This window comes from Delphinapterus leucas, chromosome 8 (genome assembly GCF_059928025.1).
Source record: "Delphinapterus leucas isolate spDelLeu-1000000601 "Yukka" chromosome 8, BTC_Dleu_Yukka2, whole genome shotgun sequence".
NCBI classification, from domain to species: Eukaryota; Metazoa; Chordata; class Mammalia; order Artiodactyla; family Monodontidae; genus Delphinapterus; species Delphinapterus leucas.
Genome location: NC_143136.1, coordinates 67258533 through 67281445, shown reverse-complemented (window position 1 = coordinate 67281445; position 22913 = coordinate 67258533). Strand labels below are relative to the sequence as shown.

The 22913-nt window shown below is 35.4% G+C and overlaps 1 protein-coding gene across 1 annotated transcript in view; it reads right to left on the bottom strand.

Annotated features, from left to right (window-relative positions):
* COBLL1 (cordon-bleu WH2 repeat protein like 1) overlaps positions 1-22913 on the bottom strand; it is a 190043-nt gene that overhangs the window by 31294 nt on the left and 135836 nt on the right. Inside the window, exons 6-10 of the mRNA XM_089915922.1 lie at positions 17748-17949; positions 15601-15829; positions 14762-14800; positions 9803-9900; positions 9455-9691 (exon numbers count right to left, since the gene is read on the bottom strand). Of these exons, the coding sequence (XP_089772048.1) occupies positions 9455-9691; positions 9803-9900; positions 14762-14800; positions 15601-15829; positions 17748-17949 (805 nt within the window). The remainder of the gene's footprint in view (positions 1-9454; positions 9692-9802; positions 9901-14761; positions 14801-15600; positions 15830-17747; positions 17950-22913) is intronic.

Sequence of the window (22913 nt, the reverse complement as noted above, 5' to 3'; positions counted from 1 at the left end):
CTGCCACAATATAATTCTTTCCAGCCCTTCTCCACGCCTATCAGAATAAAACCAAAACACGAATTTTACAACTTGTGTTACACCTATCCTTGCAAGGGTTTTACATTCTCTCCCTGAGGCAATCTGCTTTCATTTCTTTCACTTCTCCAATACTTTGAGAAAGCGTGTAACCAAGTCTTATTAGTGGTAATCCCTTATAACACTTTTTAAATGCCCAAAGATGAGGGCCTGAGTAGTATATCTTGAATGAAAAAAGACAAAATGAACCAGGAATAAGCAGAGATCAGGATCAAGTTAAAAAGAGGAGGGTGGGGCTTCCCTGGTGGTGCAGTGGTTGAGAATCTGCCTGCTAATGCAGGGGACACGGGTTCAAGCCCTGGTCTGGGAGGATCCCACATGCCGTGGAGCAACTAGGCCTGTGAGCCACAACTACTGAGCCTGCGCGTCTGGAGTCTGTGCTCCGCAACAAGAGAGGCTGCGATAGTGAGAGGCCCACGCACCGCGATGAAGAGTGGTCCCCGCTTGCCGCAACTAGAGAAAGCCCTCGCACAGAAACGAAGACCCAACACAGCAAAAATAAATAAATTAATTAATAAACTCCTACCCCCAACATCTTCTTTAAAACAAAGGATGGTGGTGGGTTTCCCTGGTGGCGCAGTGGTTAAGAATCTGCCTGCCAATGCAGGGGACATGGGTTCAAGCCCTGGTCTGGGAAGATCCCACATGCCGCAGAGCAACTAGACCTGTGCACCACAACTACTGAGCCTGCGCCCTAGAGCCCGTGCACCACAACTACTGAAGCCTGCGTGCCTAGAGCCCATGCTCCGCAACAAAGACAAGGCACCGCAATGAGAAGCCCGCATAACCATGGTTCTCTGTGGTCTTAGTGATCAAACAGAGGGGTGTCTAGGAGCAGGTCAGGAGAATACTCAACATCTATAGGTAACTAATTTAGGGCCTCAATGAGAGTAAAGGAGAAATCAAGGGAACAAGCTGGGGCCAACTCAGTTCATCCCAGAAAGAGAGTTAAGGCTGTATGGCAGGCATTATCCAAGTGACCTCACCATTTTATCACTGTGGCTCCAGGAAAGGGGCCAGCTTCTCTCCACCCTGACCTCTGTTAACATGCTGGTTACCAGAGAAAGGCATGTCTTTGAAACCATGAGGTCCCAAATGTCACAGTGGTAGAAAGGCTAAGTAAAATTCATACTATGAGAACTTGTAAAGGAAAACCCTAACACTGATTATTTTCAATGATATTTTATTAACTGAGTATACGTATTTCGGAGAGGAAAGCTAGATAAGGAAGATAAATCCACACAAATTCCACAAATGACCTATTGTTCTTTGAATAGTACTGTTCTTTAAAATTTAGCAACTTTATAATGAGCATAGCTCTTTACATTTAGGTCAGAGGTAAAGCTGGCAGAAACCTAAAAGGTAATTGTTCAGAGGATTTTTGTGAGCATTAAATGAGCAACGTGGTTGAGCCTTGTCTGAAATATTAGTAAGTGATATATAAGCATTAGTAATTACTTCTGCTCTTGGGTGATTATGACCCTTTGAAAATCTGATGAAAACTACAATACAAAGTATGTCTTATATCTGGGGAAGCCTTAAAAGAGGAAGAATATTAAATATTATACTGCGCTGGTGCATTTCTCTACTGAATGAAACAAGTCATATTTTTGGAAGTACAGACAGCTGTATCCCGTATATCAAGCTGAAAATGCCATGACAACCACTGTTCCTAGGCAATTGGAGAATTATGTGTGTGGTCCACTTTCTATATAATATAAGTGGAGAGTGGAGGTAAAAAAAAAATCAAATGTTATGAGATAACCTGGAGAAAAAAACTAAAAAGGGGTATATTTCTTAAAAATTATAAATGCTCTATTACAACAACCTTAATGACTGCATAAAATGACTAGATTAAACTCATTAAGTGAAGCTAAGACCAAATATACTTGGACATTTCAAAATCATATAATAATCTATCATTTTATCTGCTTGTAAAGCATGATAAATATTAAAAGATGAAATTGGGTAAAAGATGAAAAATGTCAAATATTTTTAAAGAAACAAATCAGCTGTTAAAAAACTAACACTCTAAGTATTAAATTTCACTTGCATAAGAGTATATGGCAAAGAATTTCAATTTCTCAACATTTGAGTGTTTGCAGCAGAATACAAAATGAGACCAAGTGAAATGCCCAATCAAGAGCATTCCTTATTGTGTTCCCAGCCAAAAGCCAATATCCTAAAGAAAACGAGGTGCCATGCTAGTAGCCCAGGAAAAACAATTCACTGTTGTGTACTCACATAACCAAGCAGCAAAGCCATACCAAATATGAAAAAATGAATTCTCCAAAACGTTCTGTGAATTCAATGGGTCAAGATTACCTACAGCTTCTGTCCAACTCTTCTTCCTCTTCTTCAAATGTAAAATAGGCATAAAAGGTTAATTTGTCAATAATACTAGGACATCCTTTGGCCACTGATTTCATTTAATGTGCTCTTCACAGATACTTGGTCAACAGACACGGGACGGAAACTGCATTTCTGAACTTAGTTTCAATCCCAGAATTCTAAGTCGCTTTTAATTTAAGTCAATGCCACTGCATTTCTGACTTCTGCCATGTATGAAGTAAATGACAATCTTATGTTAATAACTATATGTATTTTATGCAGTAATACATGTGATCTAGTCCATGTAAATGACAGCATGAGCCAGCTCTTACATATGTTGTTGTGCAAATGGCATTTCACATCTTCAGGCAGAATCATGTTCACAAAGTGCTTAAAGAGTATCAGGAAAAACTGCCAGAAATTTTCTAGTTGGAGAGTTTTCTCTTCCAAATGAACATTTCCATAGAAGACAATGTATTTCACCTTGACAAAGAAAATGACACGAGACCTGAAACCATGTGAAAAGAGTACAGGGAGATCCAGGGACATGCAAAGGACACTGTAGCAATGACAGTAAACTATGTAGTCTTTAAAATATATTCTTTAGGTGGATAGAAGTTTAGATGCAGAAATGTTCCCCAAAAAGGTTAAGATAAATTATCTTACTAACTGGGATCATCATTGAATCCTCTTTGGAAACTGCACAATCGGTTGCCAAAATTAGCTCAGAAAATCAACAGCCTTTTATGTGAATATTTTCAGTTGATGCTCCAAAATCACTATCCGAATACCTTAATTTGCCAGTATTGAGAAATGCCTTAGAGGAAAGAGGCAAATTATTAAATATAGACAGCCAAAAAGCATAAAATAGATGTGGTTGACAATATTTTTTCCAAGCTACAGATAGACTGACTTATCTGTAAGCCTAAGGCAAATATAATATCAATGATTACTTAAAAGAACATTAAGATAAAAGCTCAAAATGAATAAAACTGTGCTAATTATAAATCACTTTGTTATGCATTACTGTTATTTATCTCTCTAGCTCTGTTTTCAGGCACTTCACCCACAAGAGATAAGCATTTGCTATTTCTAATATAATGTAACTATTTCCAATATTTTCTTTCTGCTTTATTCAAAGGACTCTTTGGGGAAAAAAAAAAAATTGGAAAAATCAAAATGCGGTAGTTCTGTTAAACAGCGCACCCTTGTGGTTTATCTTACCACCTAAACAATAAAAATTACAGGATAAAGATATATCCAAAATTCTTCATGGACTTGGAAATGATTTTGCCGGGGTTTTTTCCAGTAATTTTTTTCCCAGCTTGGCATTACTTTTAATCAGTAAAAATAGTGCCTTTTTAAAATTTCATTTTCAAAATGAAATTGTTAAAATAGATATAAAATGTCTATAGTGATAATGACTCTTTGATTTTAAATTTAAAAGAAGCAAACAGTAAAATAAGTAAAATTCATCTATAAACTTGTGTTTTGCTGAGTTTCCTGAATATTTTCATCTAACACTATAAAAAAATTTCAATTCAGGGCTCAATTTATTTATATGCATTATGTAATGCACACTACCTTTTAGTTATTAGTCCTTAAGCTTTCAATACAACCTTGCCAAAATTCTGGCTTTTTTGTAAAAGCTTAAGAAGAATATTGCCAAGAATTACTTGGGCCAATTACTATAAAAGTAAATGTAAGCAATTTTTAAGTTATCCAAGTACTTCTGAAAATTTACCAGATCTACACATGAAATACTAAAATTTTATTGGACAGACATTCTCATTGTATATATCAATACTGTACCTGACTGTGTGAAAGCTGTGGCTAAAAGTTTACTTATCAATTCTCTTGAACACCTACTATGTTACAGAATTTCTCTGTGAAACACAATTCCCACCCTCTGGTTTGGAAGAAAAAAAAGGGGGGGAAATTTAACAATGCTATAAGCTTTAAACAATAAAATAACCTTAATGTTTATGTTTAGAGGATGGGGTACCCACCCCATAACATGTTATATCCATCAATGGAATATTTATTATGCAGCTTTTAAAAAGGGAAGCCCTTTATGTACTGATAAGGATATCAAAAATATATCATTCAGTATCAAAAAGTGAGGTATAACATAATGCATGTAACATGTGACCATCTGAGAAAAAAATCATATGTAGGTTGAATACTGGCTTGAGTATATATAGATTATGTCTGGAAGAATACAAGAAACTGTTAGTGGTTGCCTCTGGGCATAAGAATTTGGCTAGCGGCAGGGTAGGAAAGGAGAATTTTCACTGTATTTTCCTTTTTATCTTTAGAAATATATATCATATGAATATACTACCTGCACATATACATAAATTAAAACAAAATAAAAAGGCACAAGAGAGACAAATTCAGAGAAAGTAAGATCACTCCATCTGATAAGGGGCTAATATCCAAAATATATAAATAACTCACACAACTCAATAACCAAAAAAAAAAAAAGCAATTAAAAAATGGGCAGAGGAACTGAATAAATATTTTTCCAAACATTTACAAATGGTCAATAGGTACATGAAATGGTGTTTAACATCATTAATCATCAGGGAAGTACAAATCAAAATTACATTAAGATACCACCTCATACCTGTTAGAATGGCTGTCATCAAGAATATAAGAGCTACGTGCTGGCAGAATGTGGAGGAAAGGGGATCCCTGTGCACTCTTGGTACGGATGTAAATTGGTGCAGCCACTATGGAAAACAGTATGGAGGTCCATCAAATAATTAAAAATAGAGCTACCACATGATCCAGGAATTGCACTTCTGGGTATGTATCCAAAGGAAATAAAAATAGGATACTGAAAAGATACCTGCACTCCCATGTTTACTGAACCATTATTCACAATAGCCAAGATATAGAAACAACCGAAGTGTCCATGTATGGATGAATGGACAAAGAAGTTGTGATATGTTAAAAAATAAATATATGTGATACACACGTGTGCACACACTCACACACAGAGGAATATTATTCATCCATGAGAAAGAAGGAAATCCTGCCCTTTGTGACAACATGGATGGACCTTGAAGGCATTACACTAAATGAAATAAGCCAGACAAAGAATGGCAAATACTGCATGGTATCACTTATATGTGGAATCTAAAAAAATCAAACTCATAGAAACAGAGAGTAGAAAAGGTGGCCTGGGGCTAGGCGGTAGGGGAAATAGCAATTGGTAAAAGAGGACAAACTTTCGGCTATAAGAGGAATAAGGTCTGAGGATCTAATGTAAAACATAATGACTATAGTTGACAACATTGTATTATATAATTGAAATTCGCTAAGAGAGTAGAACTTTAATATTCTTACCAAAAAAAAAGATAATCTGTGAAGTGATGGATATGTTAATTAAATAGTGGGAATTTTTTCACAATGTATTTCAAATTACCACAATGTGTACTTTAAATAGCTTACAATTTTATTTGTCAATTATATGTCAATACAGCTAGAAAGAAAGAGAGAAAGGGAGGGGAGGAGGGAGGGAGAGAGGGAGGGAGGGAGGGAGGGAGGAAAGCACAGCCCTCCATACCCACCGAATTGTTATGCTGGTAGAGGACCTTGAATGCCTAGAAAATAACAGCCAGCTATGCAGTTTCTGAACTGGGAAGTGACAATTATAAAATATAAATGTGGCAGCTTGCCACATTCTTTGTCTTCTGAAGACAAGAAGGGGCAAGACAAGTTAAGTACTGACCTTCTCCTTACCCTCCTGGCCCTGGATTTCCCTGAGGCATATTTTTAGCAGAGGGAATGGAAGAAAGGGACAAGGAGATATTGTGAAGGGAGACTGAATGAAGGGTTGGTCACTAACTGGATGTGAAAAGAAAAATAAAGAACATCAAAGATGATCTTGAGCTTTTCAATCTGAGAGTGAGGTTGATTTTAAATACGTTGATTTTCAGGTAGTGATGAGTCAATAAGCAGCCGTGAGTTCAAACTGCAAGTGGAACAATATTGGGGTTGGAATACAAAGCTGACGTATTCATTTCATAGGGCTGCTGTAACAAATCGCCATGACTGGGCAACTTCAAACAACAGAAGTTTATTCTACCATAGTTCTGGAAGCTAGTAGCCTGAAATCAAGGTGTCAGCAGGGCCATATCCCTCAGAAGGCACTGGGAGAGAATCCTTCCTTGCCTCCTCCAGCTTCTGGTGGCTCCTGGCATTCTTTGGCTTGTGGCAGCACTACTGCAGTCTCCGTCTCTGTCATCACATGGCCTACTCCTTTGTGTATTTGTGCCCATGTCTCCCCTCTTATACCAACACCAGTCATTGGATTTGAGCCCAACTTAAGTCCAGGATTATCTCATCTCTAGATCCTTGACTTGGATGTATCTTTTGGGGGGACACTATTCAAAACACTACAACAAAAAACTCAACAAAGAATAGATGTTTTCTCTGAAAGAGTAAATAGAGGCTAATACCGTGGATTCAGGTACCTCCAAATTTAGAAAATGGGTAAAGGAAGTGGTGGCAAAAAAAAATAGAAGAGAGCTGAGATATAAGAGAATTAGGACCAAGGAAGAGAGAAAGGACTTCCCTGGTGGTCCATTGGTTAAGACTCCATGCTTCTACTGTAGGGGGCACAGGTTCGATCCCTGGTCAGGGAACTAAGATCCCATATGCCACATGGCACAGCCCCCCCCCCCCAAAAAAAAAAAGGAAGAAAGAAAAATCAAGACCGAAAGGTGATCTATTCCATCAAATATGGCAAAGAACTTAAGAAAATAAGTGCTGGGATGCCCGGGAAGGGAAGAATTCATATGAGCATACACATGTACATGTACACGTACACATACCCACAAACACATAATCACAAACAGAACCACAGCTTGTTAAGAATTTTTGTAATGAATAAATTTTAAAAAGTGGTTCTTCAGCTTCACTAGGGAAAAACAAATAATTCCAGGGTCCTACTAAATAATACATGAAAGAACTATCCACATGTCCAGATCAAAGGAAAAAATAACTAGAAAATTATATAAAGATGTCTAGTTTGCCAAAGGCAACATACTAAAAAAAAAAAAAAAAAATTAGTCCTTAACACGGGGGCATCAACTGGTCATAGAGCAGAGAGTGGGAATCAAAAGAAATGGCTTTTGTCGAGGTCACCAGTAGCATGGCCTAGAATTTTAAGAAGCTGACTGTTAGAAAGACAACGTAGACCTCTTCAGGCTCCCAACACAAAGGACATTTACTGGAATAGATTGGATGAAGTCATCTGGAATAAAGGTTTGTGAGCAGGGGCTAAGATGTATTTCTATATAAAGAAGAAGACAGACTTTGGTAACCACTCATGAGTATGATAAGTTATACTCTTACAGTACAGTTTTATTGTAATTAAAAATATAAAACAATCCTGAAAGTGCTACCTTTTAAATGATTCACTATGAAGAAATGCAAACTAGTTATGGCCACAAAATGAGGTCTCTGGGACCCTGATTTGGTCCCTGCCTCTCTCCTCGCTCAAGCTCTGTTTCTTGCGCATGCCCAGACTTGCCACAGCCCTGACATTCACCGCATCTTTCAACGGGATTCCTCTTGCCTGACTACGGCACTCCCACATGCTTTTTAAGGCTGAATCCAACTACCAAGCAGTTACCCTGGAAAATTCTGTAGTAAATGATTCTATCATTTGAAAAAATAACTATCCTCCTGATGGGCAAGGTGAGATTTTATACCACAACCATTAGACAAGAGACCCTTATAGAAATAAGAAGACAGTTTAATAGATGGTTTTCCAAATAACTACCGAGTTCCAACATTTTTTATGCTCATTTCTATCTAATCCAGTTGCTACTTTCTAAAGACACATATGAGAGCTTATCAATTACAATTAAAAACTATAGTTAAAATTTTTCTAAGGTTAAGGAAGTACAGAAATGTTTATTAGTTGGTTGAGAAGTGTTCATTTACTTGAGCATTGAATTTACTAAGCTTCCAAGGGGGAACTAAAACCCTTAAACTAGATACAAGAAAACTTCTCGGTTTCTCAAATACCTCAAAATAAAATTTGCTCTCACAGTTACTTAAATCATTTGATTACAAGCAACAAAATATATGGTCTCATGTTCAATCACATTTACTTAAAACTCCGCTTGTAATTCACCTGAATAAAGCAAGGAATGTACAGACTTCATAGGCATGAAAACTTGTTTGCAAATGGATTTCTACAAAACAGCATGCTCCAGGAAAATTTGGGATTAAAGAGAGCAATAGTGAGAATGTTTAAGAAAAAGGTACACCTAGAACAGTGCCTTGAACATAAAAGTATATGATAGTAACTACAATATATGCTATATAAAGACTCTTTTTTATTATAGAGTATTTATGTATCAGGCAGACACAAGGATTTCTCCCCTGAGAATCTCAGAGTCTGGTCAAGACCTGACTATATCTAGTTAGAAACCCACGAATGCAACATAAAAATTTGTTGCTGTTTTAAAAAAAAGTGTTCAAAAATATGTATTTCGGGCTTCCCTGGTGGCGCAGTGGTTGAGAGTCCGCCTGCCAATGCAGGGGACACGGGTTCGTGCCCCGGTCCGGGAAGATCCCACATTCCGCGGAGCGGCTGGGCCCGTGAGCCATGGCCGCTGAGCCTGCGCGTCCAGAGCCTGTGCTCCGCAGCGGGAGAGGCCACAACAGTGAGAGGCCCGCGTACAGAAAAAAAAAAAAGTATTTCCATTCCTAATACATGCATCATGCAAGAACCTCCAGTTGGGCCTTAATAAACCACGGCTTTAAGGTTTATGGATGATTTATTTGCTTGTATATAAAAGCTCCTTAAAACTGACATATTTATTCTTTACCGCATTGCAGAACTCTACATATAGAATCTCTTCACAGTACCAATGTTATTAGTAACTAGTTATTCATCTTATTACAGATTAGTAACTGTTACTGTTAGCAGCCTATGTGGGAAAGGACAAGTTAGTTAAGAGGAAAAATGGATGGTCCCCTGCCCCATCCTAAAAATAAAAAACAAAACAAATTTACGTACCTCCTCTGTTTCATCCAGACTTGTGGATTTCACCACACAAGAAGCTGGCCTCTCCTGGATGTGAGCAAGGTCCTGGGGGGCTCTCTGAGACCCTGGCATTGGAGGCAGTGGAGCACGCCTCTTCTTGGGTGCATCCGATGGCAGGGTGTTTGAAATATACTGTTTGGTCATGGTATTGCTCCTCGTAAAAGCTGAACGATGCTTACTTACTAGAGGAGTTGCAGGGGCACTGGCGGTCTAATAAAGAAGGAAAAAGCAAAATCTACAGGTAATTCCAAGACGAAAAGCACGTGCATTTAAAAACAGAGTAGAAGAATCTTATAAAATGCTACATAAGAAAATACGTACTTGCTCCCGCTTTTTCTTACTGCGTTGAAAAAGGCTGAAAAACCCTTTATTTTCTTTATCCTTCATAAGGTCTAGGTTTTGTGATATTTGGCAGGTCTCTAAAATAGAAGAAAAGCACCTTACTTTTGCTTGAGGGGTTATATGTTCACGTCCGAGGTGAACTATCCCTCAATTACTTTCCCTTGATAAGTTTATCTAATGATAAAAGCTACTAATTATGCTCTACTATGAACCACGCACTCTGCTCAGCACCTCATATTTTAATTAATTCTCAAAGCAACAAGGAAATTTAGTATTATTGTTCCTGTTCCACAGCAGAGGAAACTGAAGCGACTCAAGAGTCTGTGTTTTATCCATAACTACCAACATTTCAGAAGTAAAAAGGACACTTCGAATTAAATGAGATATGAAGTTGCTATCATACAGTTTGTCCCTTTGTTGATTTTGAATTATATATTTTGTCTCAGAGCTAAACTATTCTGAAATATTTAATTCTCCAAAACATGATTCATTGTAATTACTCAGCACTCTGTTAAATGTTTTAAAAACTTTATTTCTTTAATACAGTGGTCCTGAACTGGTGGTGATTTTGCGCGCACACACACGCACATCCCGCCAAAGACGTTTAACAAAACCTAGGGACAATTTTGGTTGTCACAACTGGGGGAAGGGTGAAGAGAATGTGCTACTGGCATATACTGGGTACAGGCTAGTGATACTGCTAAACAAACTACAATGCACAAGACAGCCCCCCGGAACAAAGAATTATCTGGCCCAAAATGTCAATAGTGCCGAAATTAAACCACAATTTAAGCAGAATGGCAAACGTCAAACCTCAAAGTTGTATAGGTAACATTTCATTTTCTAAAAAGTGTTTCCTAATGTCAACTGAAAGGGCCAAAAACAATGACAAACCCAGTAGTGCTGAGTCACCCTTGCCCAGACTGTCTCTAAATACCATTTCCCACTAAAAGGGACCATCTCAGGAGCCAGCGTGATATGGTTTCTCCTGGCCAAAGTCAGGACAATTTGGGCATCATAAGAATATCTCAATAAATTAAAACATAGCACATATGTTTAATTTCATGAATTCATAATGATACTAAAAAAAAACCCTGATTCTCACTGTCCATTGTTTTAAAAATTGATTAAGGGAAAGAATCACACTTTTATCCTGTCTTTTCTGAATGAACTCTATCTAGGTAGACAAATAGCTGACATAGGGAAATCTTCTTTTTTAGAAATATCTCAACTGATAATTAAAGGAATATTTGTAACAGATTATATTTATTTTCTAACTCCTAATTAGCCAAGACATTGGCACTGATGTTCTCAGCAGCACCGTTCACAATAGCCAAAAGATGCAAACATCTTAAGTGTCCATCAACAGATGAACGCATAAAGAAGATGTGGTACATATATACAATGGAATACTACTCGACCATAAAAAGAATGAAACAATGCCATTTGCAGCAACATGGATGGACCTAGAGATTATCATACTAAGTGAAGTAAGTGAGGAAGAGAGAGACAAATACCATATGATATCACTTATATGTGGAATCTAAAATATGACACAAATGAATCCACCTATGAAACAGAAGCAGCCTCACAGACATAGAGAACAGACTTGTGGTTGCTAAGATGGGGGTGGGGAGGGGAAGGGATGGACTGGGAGTTTGGAGTCAGTAGATGCAAACTATTATATATAAAATGGATAAACAACAAGGTCCTACTGTATAGCACGGGGAACTATATTTAATATCTTGTGATAAACCATAATGGAAAAGAATATAAAAAAGAATGTATGTATATGTATCACTGAATCACTTTACTGTACAGCAGATATTAACACAACGTTGTAAATCAACTACAGTTAAAAAAAAGACATAAGCAAAGATTATTGATGGCTAACATCAAAAAAAGATAACTTGTTATTACAGGTCTGTTAATGGAAATACACAATACCATCCATGAAATATTCTTACCAAAAATATCTCACCCAAATCTGATCAAGTCTCTAAATTTAACAATCAATTTACAGGAAGCAGAGGATAAAGAAACATGTAAGTGGCACCACAGGATGCAATCAGCAAAATTCTGAATGTGGGAAACACCATAAGACAAATGACCTGGTTTCTTCAACAGATAAGTTGCAAATTTTAAAGAGAGAGAGACACACAGGAGTAGGGATTTATAAATTTTAAAAAGATTTCTCCTGTGAAACACATATGGGTTTTATGGTAAACCACAGTATAATTTCAGTGACACTGGAGACAAAGTACTACATATTGACATTTGTGGGATATATCTGTAGCAGAACTTACAGCTCAATGTAAAGTCTCAAATACATAGCCCTTTCTTAGGAGTAAATGTATAGTCTTTATTTAAAGGAAATGTTTAAAAAATTAAATAAATTATGACAAAGTAGGAGTTATTCCATGGAAGCAAACATAGTTAACACCAATAAATACATTAATGCAATTTTCCTCAATAAGACACTAAAGGAGAACTATATTTCACAGATTAAAACTTCATAAATCTGATGCTTCAAATATTAAATAAGCACTATGCATGCTATACAATGCTGACAATGCTAACAATTAATAGTAATAGGCATGTGGACAGCACTTTGTGGTTAAAGATTTTTTCACAAGCCTAACTCACTCTTTAGAACAATCCTATGAGGTAGGTGTCACAAGTTATTATTCTGATTTCTTTTTATAAGTTAGGGAATGTAAAGAATTGGAAGTAGATGGTACTATCTCATTACACATCTGAGGCCTTAGTGATGGTGACTAGAAAGTCTGAATAACTTGCACCAAGAAAAACAGACATTAAATAGTAGAACTGAATCCAGTATCCATTTAAAGATGATGTGTAATACCTCTGACTTTTTTTTTTAAGAAATGCTACTCTTTCATTTTAAGATAGACTCCTCCATTAATTGAATGTAGATATACAATTAAATTTAGTTGGAACAGTAAATAGAAAGTTCACATGGTGGTGCAGTACAATAACTATAACCAGAGTATTCATGTAGTTATTTTTGGTAAAGCAATTTCCAGGCATCTGGGCATCCTCTACTCTGGTTAACTCCTAAGTCTTCACCTAAAGCTCACTTTCAGGGATCACTACAAGTCAGAGTTAAACACTAAGACAAGGAGTTGAGCTTACTTAGAAAAGCAACTCAAATACTGTAGTTTCCTATTTCCCAAAGAGAGGCTGTAAATAATTGCACACAAAGTTCTAAGCCTTCTGATAATATCGGACAAAATAAGGAGGCAGGAGCATTTACAACATTTGGATTGACCCTGTAGATTTTGACACTGTAAAAGGAGCTTTTTTTACATTTTCCTGTTACAATCTCTTAAGATTATGTTCACAACATTTAATACTCTGCATAAACCACATACTTTTTTTTAGCTGGAGGGGATATTAGAAATCAATGCATTCAACACCTTCAAACCGAGGCCAACAAGATTATGGAATTTGCTTTCGGTTATGTATGTAGAGACTGGCAAAGTTAGAAGCAAAAGCCAAGTACAAGTAACAGAATGCTGTTGCTGGGAGAACCAGAGGACACTTTTTCCTACCTCTAGATTATTATAGAAGTGGAAGGTGAGATCCACACAAATAAAGCATTTGCCCTATCAGTTTGCCAATGAGCTTGAAAGCTAGTGTAGTGTCAGAATTAACATGCCTATCTTCTGATTATTAGCCAGTATATACTTTACAAACATAAGAATTTTCAACTCCTTTGATTAGGCTAGTCTTCATGACAGCCGCTAAAAATAATCACACTATTACTGATGTGGGCTTAATTCTTGGAATTGTGAGGCTCATTGTGTTATAAAAAAAATTGGAAGTGGTAAAGAAAGAAGATTCCAATAATCCAATAATGTATAATGTGTACACTTTATTTTTTTTTTTAGTAGGGGGTAATTATTATAGTAATCAATTATCTGAGCCTAACCTTTTTTAATGGGGAAACAGATTTCCAGACTTTATTATTAATGGCTAATTTTTAATAAAGTTCTCCTCTATGAAAGTAATACATTTCCATTAAAAAATTCTATAATATAAAGAAAAGAAGGATATATATAAAATAGACCTACTATACAGCACAGGGAACTCTACTCAGTACTCTGTAATGACCTATATGGGAAAAGAATCTAAAAAAGAGTGGATATATGTATAACTGATTCACTTTGCTGTATACCTGAAACTAACACAACCTTGTAAATCAAAAATTTTTTAAAATAAAGTAAACTTTAAAAAAAATAAAGAAAAGGAGGATGAAAAAAATTCACCCATAGCCCTACCACCTAAAGGTATCAACTCTTAAATTTTTTTTGTATTTCTTTTCAGAAATTTCATGTAAAAGCTTTTTTTAAAACATACTGTATTAAACATTTAAAAAGCTTTAAAAGCTGATTTTAGCATAAGCACTTTCCATTTATTACAAAATATTCACAAACAATTTAATGGTTGCAAACATTTCCTATGATGAATATACCCTTATAATTCTGAATAACTGTTTCAAAAGAAATAATCTGAGACTCTTCCATGGAACCACCAAGTTATCAGTATATGTACACAATAAAGATCGTAGCAACATCATTTTCTGTCTGAGAGTCAAGAATATGTTTTTGTTATTCTTAAGATGATATTAATTTTCAAGCAATTATTGAAATATAATTACTGAAATTAAATTCAGAAATCAAGGTAGGGGGCTTTAAACTATTTTTCAGGAAAAAAAAACCAAAGACTTTCAAAATTAAAGTCTTTTACAGAATGTACATATTAGTAATGATAAGAAAACAGGTAAAATTAGCAGCTTGTTTTCAATTTACCCAATAGAAATAGAGATTTCATATTATAATCTTGTTTTCAATTTACCCAATAGAAATAGAGATTTCATATTATAATCTGTTTCTACTGATTCATGTGTCTTACCTTGTAAAGATGACTTATTGAAGGCAGTAACAGAAGTGGCTACAGAAGGAGGGGGTAAAAGAGGGTAAATTGGCTGAAAAGATAATGTTTGTTCAAGTATAAAACATCACTGAGTTGAAATAGTCATTTATGGATTATTTAAAGCCACAATCTCAGGATAAAGTTTGAAGTTCTCTATACACAGAGGATGTAAGTAATCATTCTTCACTAAACTTTTATTTCGCCTAATAAAACAGATTTGTGTTGAATAAACTTTTATTTACCTATCAGACATCATAGAAACCAACATTATCTAAAATCTCCAAATTTTAATACATTATTTCTATAGATTTATACTCTAAGCTATTCCTATTTAGAAGATTTTTGTAAGTAGACGGATTCATTTTATAAGCCAGTTGATTTTGGGTGCTGAACTTAGAAAAAAATTTGTCAAGAAACTCCCAAATTTGAAAGATAATTAAGACTCAGACAAATCCATGGCAAGTCCATTGTAATTCACACTTCTTTAGAACAACGACTTTACATGTAAACTTTAATTTTCTGTTTAAATCTTAAAACCACAAAGAATTAAGTTAAATTACAGCCCAAATATTCATAGGTAGATGGAAAGGTGTAAGATGTGGATGACAGCTAAGAAAGACATGTTTTTATTCCAATTTGAATAACTGAACTCAAGTTAAATTTTACTACATTTAGTTTTCTCTTCTTATTCCCAGTGACGTGTAGTGACTTTACTACAGGATCCATTAACGTGCCATTATGAACTTGAGAACATTTACACATAAACACAAAACACGCACATATATGCACCAAATGAATAACATGAAAAGTCTACTTACCTCTGCTGACATCCATGGCATATAATTCTCTTAGTCCCAGCTCATTAAGAGATTTTGTCAAGTCGAGGGGCTCCTGAGACTGATAGTCCTTCAATAACAGTGTATGTAATGGATCAAACTCACATTTGCTGCATATAACAGGGGCAAGTTCTTCAAGTGGTGCATGTGGGCTAACTCTCACTATCGTCTTTTGCGTTTTCTTAAAATTGATCACTACTCTCACAGTTTTCTGAAACACAGATTAAAGCCAGAGTTATACCATGATTTACTGAAACAAACTTTCTACAATGACATCTAGAACAATGAGATAATCTACAATTATATATTGGTATGATAAACAGTGTTTTTCTACTTTGTTGTAAAATTTTCTTTTTGATTAATGTTACTTCCTAAGTCCAAACCAGATTCTTAGAAATAGTTTGCTTATTAAGTAATCTAGATTAAATTCATAACTTTTGTAAAGTATTAAGTAGATTTAAATCCCAAAAGAAACATAAAAGCCTCATATCTAGTCCTACAGATATTTTTGCTTTATTCCATATAATATTTACTTTATAATTAGCAAACAGGGCTTCCCTGGTGGCGCAGTGGTTGAGAGTCCGCCTGCCGATGGAGGGGACACGGGTTCGTGCCCCGGTCCGGGAAGATCCCACATGCCGCGGAGCGGCTGGGCCTGTGAGCCATGGCTGCTGAGCCTGCACGTCCGGAGCCTGTGCTCCGCAACGGGAGAGGCCACAACAGTGAGAGGCCCGCGAACCCAAAAAACAAAAAAAACAACAAAACAACAAAAAAACAAAATTAGCAAACATACATAATAATAGAATTATATATGTTTTATTCTATCGTTTTTAGTTGAGAAATATTTATCTTTCTAATGGTCAGTTGTCTCAATGAAAAAAACAGGGATATTTTAATTAAGACATTAACATTTTTGAACTTCCCTTATTTGAGGTAAGATAAACGAGTTAATCCCTTATAAAGAGCTTAACACAGTGTCTGGCACATTGTAAATTATCAATAAGTAAACATTAACTATTGTGACTACCTATTGTTGTTGCCACTATTATTATTACTACTTTGGTTAATTTTAATATATTAGTAAAGAATATTATAATAGTCCTCATTTAAATATTTAGTACTGCTAATTCAAAATTATTGAGAAGATTTTAAGCATCTCCACATTTTAATGTAACTGAATTAAATTCTATATGTAAATGGAATTTAGAAACATGTGACCATCTTAAGTGAAACCTACAGATTGCAGATCTTCAAAGTTTAACATGTATTCATAAAACTAAAATACCATATATAGTCCCATGTTATAGCATAAATAATACTATTTCCATTTAGATAAGTAGCATGTATATCTTGCTAGAAAATAGCCCAATATCCTGGTGAATATTTAATATTCATATTTTATAGAAAGCAAATGTTTTAGTATTGTCCAAAAAAGTTAATTTTTTGAAGAAAATATGAGAATGTATTACTCAAGTCATATATAAATTAACTACTAATTTAATATGTAAACCTTTATATATTTTGTGAAGTTAAAAATGGTTAATATCATTCCTAATGAAAGAGTATTTCTAGAAACCCATAAACTTCTACCCCTGTTGCTTACAGAAAAAGAACAATTTTATAAAAAAAGGAGAATTGATGATATTAGAATCACTGTGGTTAAAATTTTTTGTTTAAAATTCATACATCACAGAAAACTGAGCCATCATGTAGCTCAAATTAACAATAATTTAAATAAATTACAACTACGGCTTACCAAAGCCGAAAAAATTATTTTAATAAATTCTTAAAGGAATTTGCATTAAAAGGGTATAAAACCTTTTTTAATATAAACTTTTTAAAAGAGTAGCTTAAAATATAGTCATAATTGTCAGATTCTGATACTATCATATAGATCACTTTAGAGCATCTAAAATCTGAAGTATTCCCCAAATTCTAGTTAATCCAAGGATAAACAACTAAGTGAATTGTAAACAAAGTGGCCCAGGAAAACACAATAGCCATGTTTACATCGAATTTGACCAGGAAAGGCAATTTTATTTCATTTGCAATGAGCTGCAGATAATGACTAAAAAAATCAACTTAGTATTTTAGCTGTGAGACACCAAAATTTACAGTGAAAATCTTACCTCTGGTATTATAGGTGTAGGTTTTTTCTTATCCAAAATTTTTGGCTTTAAAATTACTTTTTCTACCTCCAACATTCCTATTGGTGTGTTTGGCTTAAATTTAATGGGGTTCTTTTCAGCTGACAGCAGATCAATTGTGTGACTTGATGGATTTAAGTGATACTGTGCACAGAGGAATATCAACAAGTCCATCATAGGTTTACTGTAAAACAAGAGTAATACTGATCATAGAACAATTTCATTAACTGTTAAATTTATTGTTTCAAGCTTTTTTCCTAGGGCCTCTTGTCCTCAGTAGATAAAGCAAGGCTGCAAAATAGTATGTGTGAAAGCAGCTTAAAAATCTAACTACAAGGTATTTAAGCAGACAAAATTATAATAGTTTAAAACTTCTGAATAGTATTCAAGAGAGCTTGGATCCTTGTGTTGGTTTAAAAATTCTGTATATTCTACCTGCCAACTTGTCTTCATATCATAGATTTCAGTAGAAGGAAAAGCCCTTCCTTATCCAAAAGCAGTCACTTGGTTTAGCAGATGCTCCTTTACAATGTCATTTGGAATATGAGCAATCTTTAGCTTATAAACTGGTTCTCATAAGCATAAAGTATTATCACCCTTTGGGCTTTAGAAAGCATAGAAAGAATCTCCATGAGGAAGCGCACAAATCCTAAAGAAGAGTGTCGTACAGATTTCTTAATTCATTCAAACAGCATTTAATATTTTCTAGGCACTGGAGACATAGTACAACTGTTATAGCATACCTTCTCTCATAGATCTAATACTCTGCTAGATGGACTAGACCAAATGTCAGCAAACTACAGTCTGCAGGTCAAAGTGGGCCCACAGCCTGTTTTTTGTAAATAAAGGTTTACTGGCACACAGCCATGCTCATTTGTTTACATAATATCTAGGGCTACTTTTGTGTTACAATGGCAGATTTGAGTAGATGTGACTGAAACTGTACGGCCCACAAAACCTAATATTTTTACTATCTGGGTCTTGACAGAAAAAGTTTATGGACTCTTATGCTAGACAATGAAAAAATAACCAAGTAAATGTATGAGATAATTTTAAATAGTGATTAAGTGTTAAACACGAATGGTAATACATAACCTATCTCTATAGGGATAATCCAATTTGAGATTAATCCAACTTGAGATTCTGAACTTGAGATTCAGAGACACTTCTTAATTTTTTGCTTCCCTTTCCACAGACTCCAACTGTTGACACAGACTTTTGTTTCCATTCACAGCATCAACAGAACAGTGTGGTCTCCAATTCTTTTTCTTTTTTTTTTTTAACATCTTTATTGTAGTATAATTGCTTTACAATGGTGTGTTAGTTTCTGCTCCAATTCTTTAACTGTCAGCCTTTAAGGAAAGCACGTCAAAAAATCTTTTGTATTATGTGCTTTCCTCAAACATCTGGAGATCCTAAGCTATTAGATTGTATTTAAGACTGAGGCACTGAAACACTGTGTAAAAGTCCTATTTTCATGAATTGAGGTATATAGGTTGATGGGCTTCATTTGAGGGTAATCAGGTGGCCAGCTATTTTTTTTTCCAATGGGAGGTATAACTATCAATAAAAAATAATTCTCCAATTTCTTGAGTAGATATATGAACCCAGCTACCAGCTTTTTAGAAAGTTGACAGGGAAATGAGGCTAAAAATCTCACTGTTCAGCATGCTATTTTTAATTTAGTAATCTGTTTTCATATGCACCTCATTCCCAGTCTCCTAAGTGGAACTCCCAGGTATGTAGCCTCTCTGGTTCAACATTCAGACAGGCCGTGTCCTGCTGGGGAAGGATTAGTTGTCTGGCACTGTGTGGTCTTGAGGTCAAACATTTTATATAGATTTTCAAACCATCCCCTGGATTCAGACCCTACCTCACCCTCACCTTCTACGGTTGTTGCCCATTCTTAAGCCATTCCAGTTGATTTGGGAAAAAGAGGTATATTTCATAATAGTACACTCACCTCCCTTCTCTCTCCCACATGCAAGTTGTACCCATCATACATATACCAAGAAAAATAAATAAATAAAAGACTAAGTCCCTCAGCAAAAAAATGTTTTCTGGAATATGTTTCAATACCCAAAATACATTTCCCATATCTTTATTAAATGCTTGCACAGTAATATTTAGGAGTTTTATGTCCTTCTCTTGAGCTATCTAGTATGTTCATACATAAATTTTCTATAATTTCCCAAATTTTGGCTTTGGATAGTACATATTTAATTTCATTGAGAGAAAAACTAGCATAATGGTATTGTTGAAGTTCATTTTTTCGTAACATAGTACTCTATGATAGCAATTTGATTCTACGTACCGATTCTAGATTTGGAAAATGGTACTTCCTTCCCTGATAGTAAATAAACTTAAGAAGGATTAGGTAATGCCTAGAAAAATACAATATAATTACAAATACAGTTAAGCTGGAAGAGGAGAGAATTTTCACTGCCAACTAAATGGAGAGCTGTCCACTGTGGTCTATGAGTAAATAGTGCTACGTTCAGATTATATTTCTCTTTCTCTCTATATATAAATGTGCCAACTAATTCATGGAAAAATTCTAAACTTTACACTTCAAACATCTTTTACTTTCTTAAATGTACAGTTCTTTAGAGTCTCTGCTGGAAATATACACTAAAACTTAACAAGACAAAAATAGTGATTAGTTTAAAGTTTTGTTTTGTTAATCCCTATTTTTGTGCTACCATTTTTTCATCCCTTTATGTACAAACATATAAACCTTTAAGGAAAAAGATACTTTAAAAATTTTTAAAGATAATAACAATTTGACTCTTATTTAAACCTTCTGATATGCCTTAATGAATTACTGTATTTCTATCTGTCATATATAAATTTTCTAATTTAATAAAGGTGATGGATAATGGGCCAAGAATATTATAATTATGGCCTATTCCTTTAGTCAATATGGTCATCTATAATCTTTGCACACTACAGTATATATAGTATACTATACTATACTTTTTTTGTAGCCAAAACGTTGCATGCTGACTAGAACCTTTGAACTCACTGCCTAAATGTCTTCTAATAAACGACTCTTGGAAAGGCAAGTAAAAGTTACAGATCTTCTTTATAACCTTATCCTCTCATTCTATAATTACAGGTTCAACTTTTTATTCAATAATTCCAGAAGCCAATTTTGTCTGGAAAATATTCCTATTCCCAGGCAGATAAATGCAAAAGACCAGAAAGTTCTCTAACAGACAAAAATACAGATGGGGACTTAATACTGCCTATGATAATGATATTTCAAATTTCTGGGGAAAGAACTGAACGTTCAGTAACTGGTATTGGGAAAAATCTGATGGAAAAAAAAGCTATGTATCTACCTTATTCCTTACACTAAAGTAAGCCCAAGTGGACCAGCTATATAAATATGAGAATATAATTCTGGGCAGGGGGAAGCAGGGGAACCAAAAAGAAATCCATCTTCATGTAGTTTATGTTCTAGAGCAGGGCTGTCCAACAGAACTTTCTGCAATGATAGAAATGCTCTGTAACTGTCCTGTCCAATACTGTGGCCACTCACTGCATGTAGCTACTGAGCATCTGAAATACATTGAGCTAGTGGACTAACAAACTGAATTTTTCATTTCACTTAAATTTAAATAGTTTAAACACACATGTGGTGAGTGGCCACTGTATTGGACAGAGTAGCTCTAGTGCACTGATTCTCAAGTGTGATTCACAAATCAGCAGCATCAGTGTTGCTGGGAACTTGTTAGAACTGCAAATTCTCAAGCCCCAGTCCAGATCATTGAATCGGAGACTCTGGGGTTGAGGCACGGGAATACATGCTTTGACAAGCACTCCAGCTGATTCTGACACATACTATAGTTTTCAAACCAGTGATCTGGAGAGAAGAGGATAAAGAAAAAAGTAAATTATATAGTATACCAGATAATGATAAATGCGATGATGAAAGTAAGATAAGGAAGGAGATTAGAAAATGTCCTAACTGAAAAACTGACATTGGAAAAGAGACCTGAATGGAATGGGATACTGGGGAAAGAGTGTTCCAGGCATAGTTGACAAGTGCAAAGGCCCTGAGGCAGAAGTGTGCTCCACATGTTTAAAGAAAAACAGAAACCAGCCTGCTGGGGTAAAAATAGTAGACATGATATCAGAGTGATTTTCTTATAGATCTGGAAGGCCTGGTAAAGACTTGGGATTTTATGAAGTGAGGTAGAAAACCACAAAAGGGTTCTGAGCAGTGATGGGATCTATTTTACATTTTTAAAGGATAATATTCTGATTGCTGTATTCACAGTAGCCTGAGGTTACAAAGCTATTGCAAAAATTTAGGTGAGAGAAGGTGATAGCTTAGACTAGTCAGGTTCCAGATATATTTCATAAGGAGGTGATAGGATTAAATCGAATGCGGGAAGAAAAGGGTAAGATGACACAAGAGACAGAAAGAGGAGCCAGCCAATGGGAAGAGGCCAGGATTGCAGGGACACTACCAAGTGGCAGCGTTGCTAAAAGGACTCCATAGAAGGCCTAAAATGCTCATTTAAGTTATTTGGTATGTGATATACTTACTAACCTCTCCCTGGTGACCCGCAAACCATCGCTATGGTCCTGGCAGCTTTGAGAGGGGTTAAATCAAGGAGGGAAAGGACATTTCAAAAAGTAGAGACTGGAAAATAAGAATCCAAAAAAAGGATATAAAGTCCAAGCCAGAGGCGGCTCCAAGAACATAAACCCTTGGGAATTTACAATAATATTATAAAGGGTATTTATGGAACAGGGGTTCAGGCCAATCTTTCAGAGACCTCAAAGAGCAGAATGACCTAAAGATGTTATCTGGGTTCCATTTATACCTAGATGTGAACTCCTCTCTATCAGGACCACCTCTTAGCAGACTTTCTTCCCAGGACCTAATACAATGTAGGTCTGGGTCATTGAATGTGAATTTATAGGAACCAATGATTATTTATCTCTTAGGTAATTTTGCTTAAACATCCATGAGTTCAAACACATAGCAGATAATATGCATTTGAGATTTCTGTTCAGTGTCTGATGCATGAAAAGATGAAATTGTTGAAAGGAGATTCACATGCTTTAAAAAAACCCACATAGGTGAGAAAACTGTTTTGCTTTTGGTTTTTTAATTAACAAACTTGACTAGTA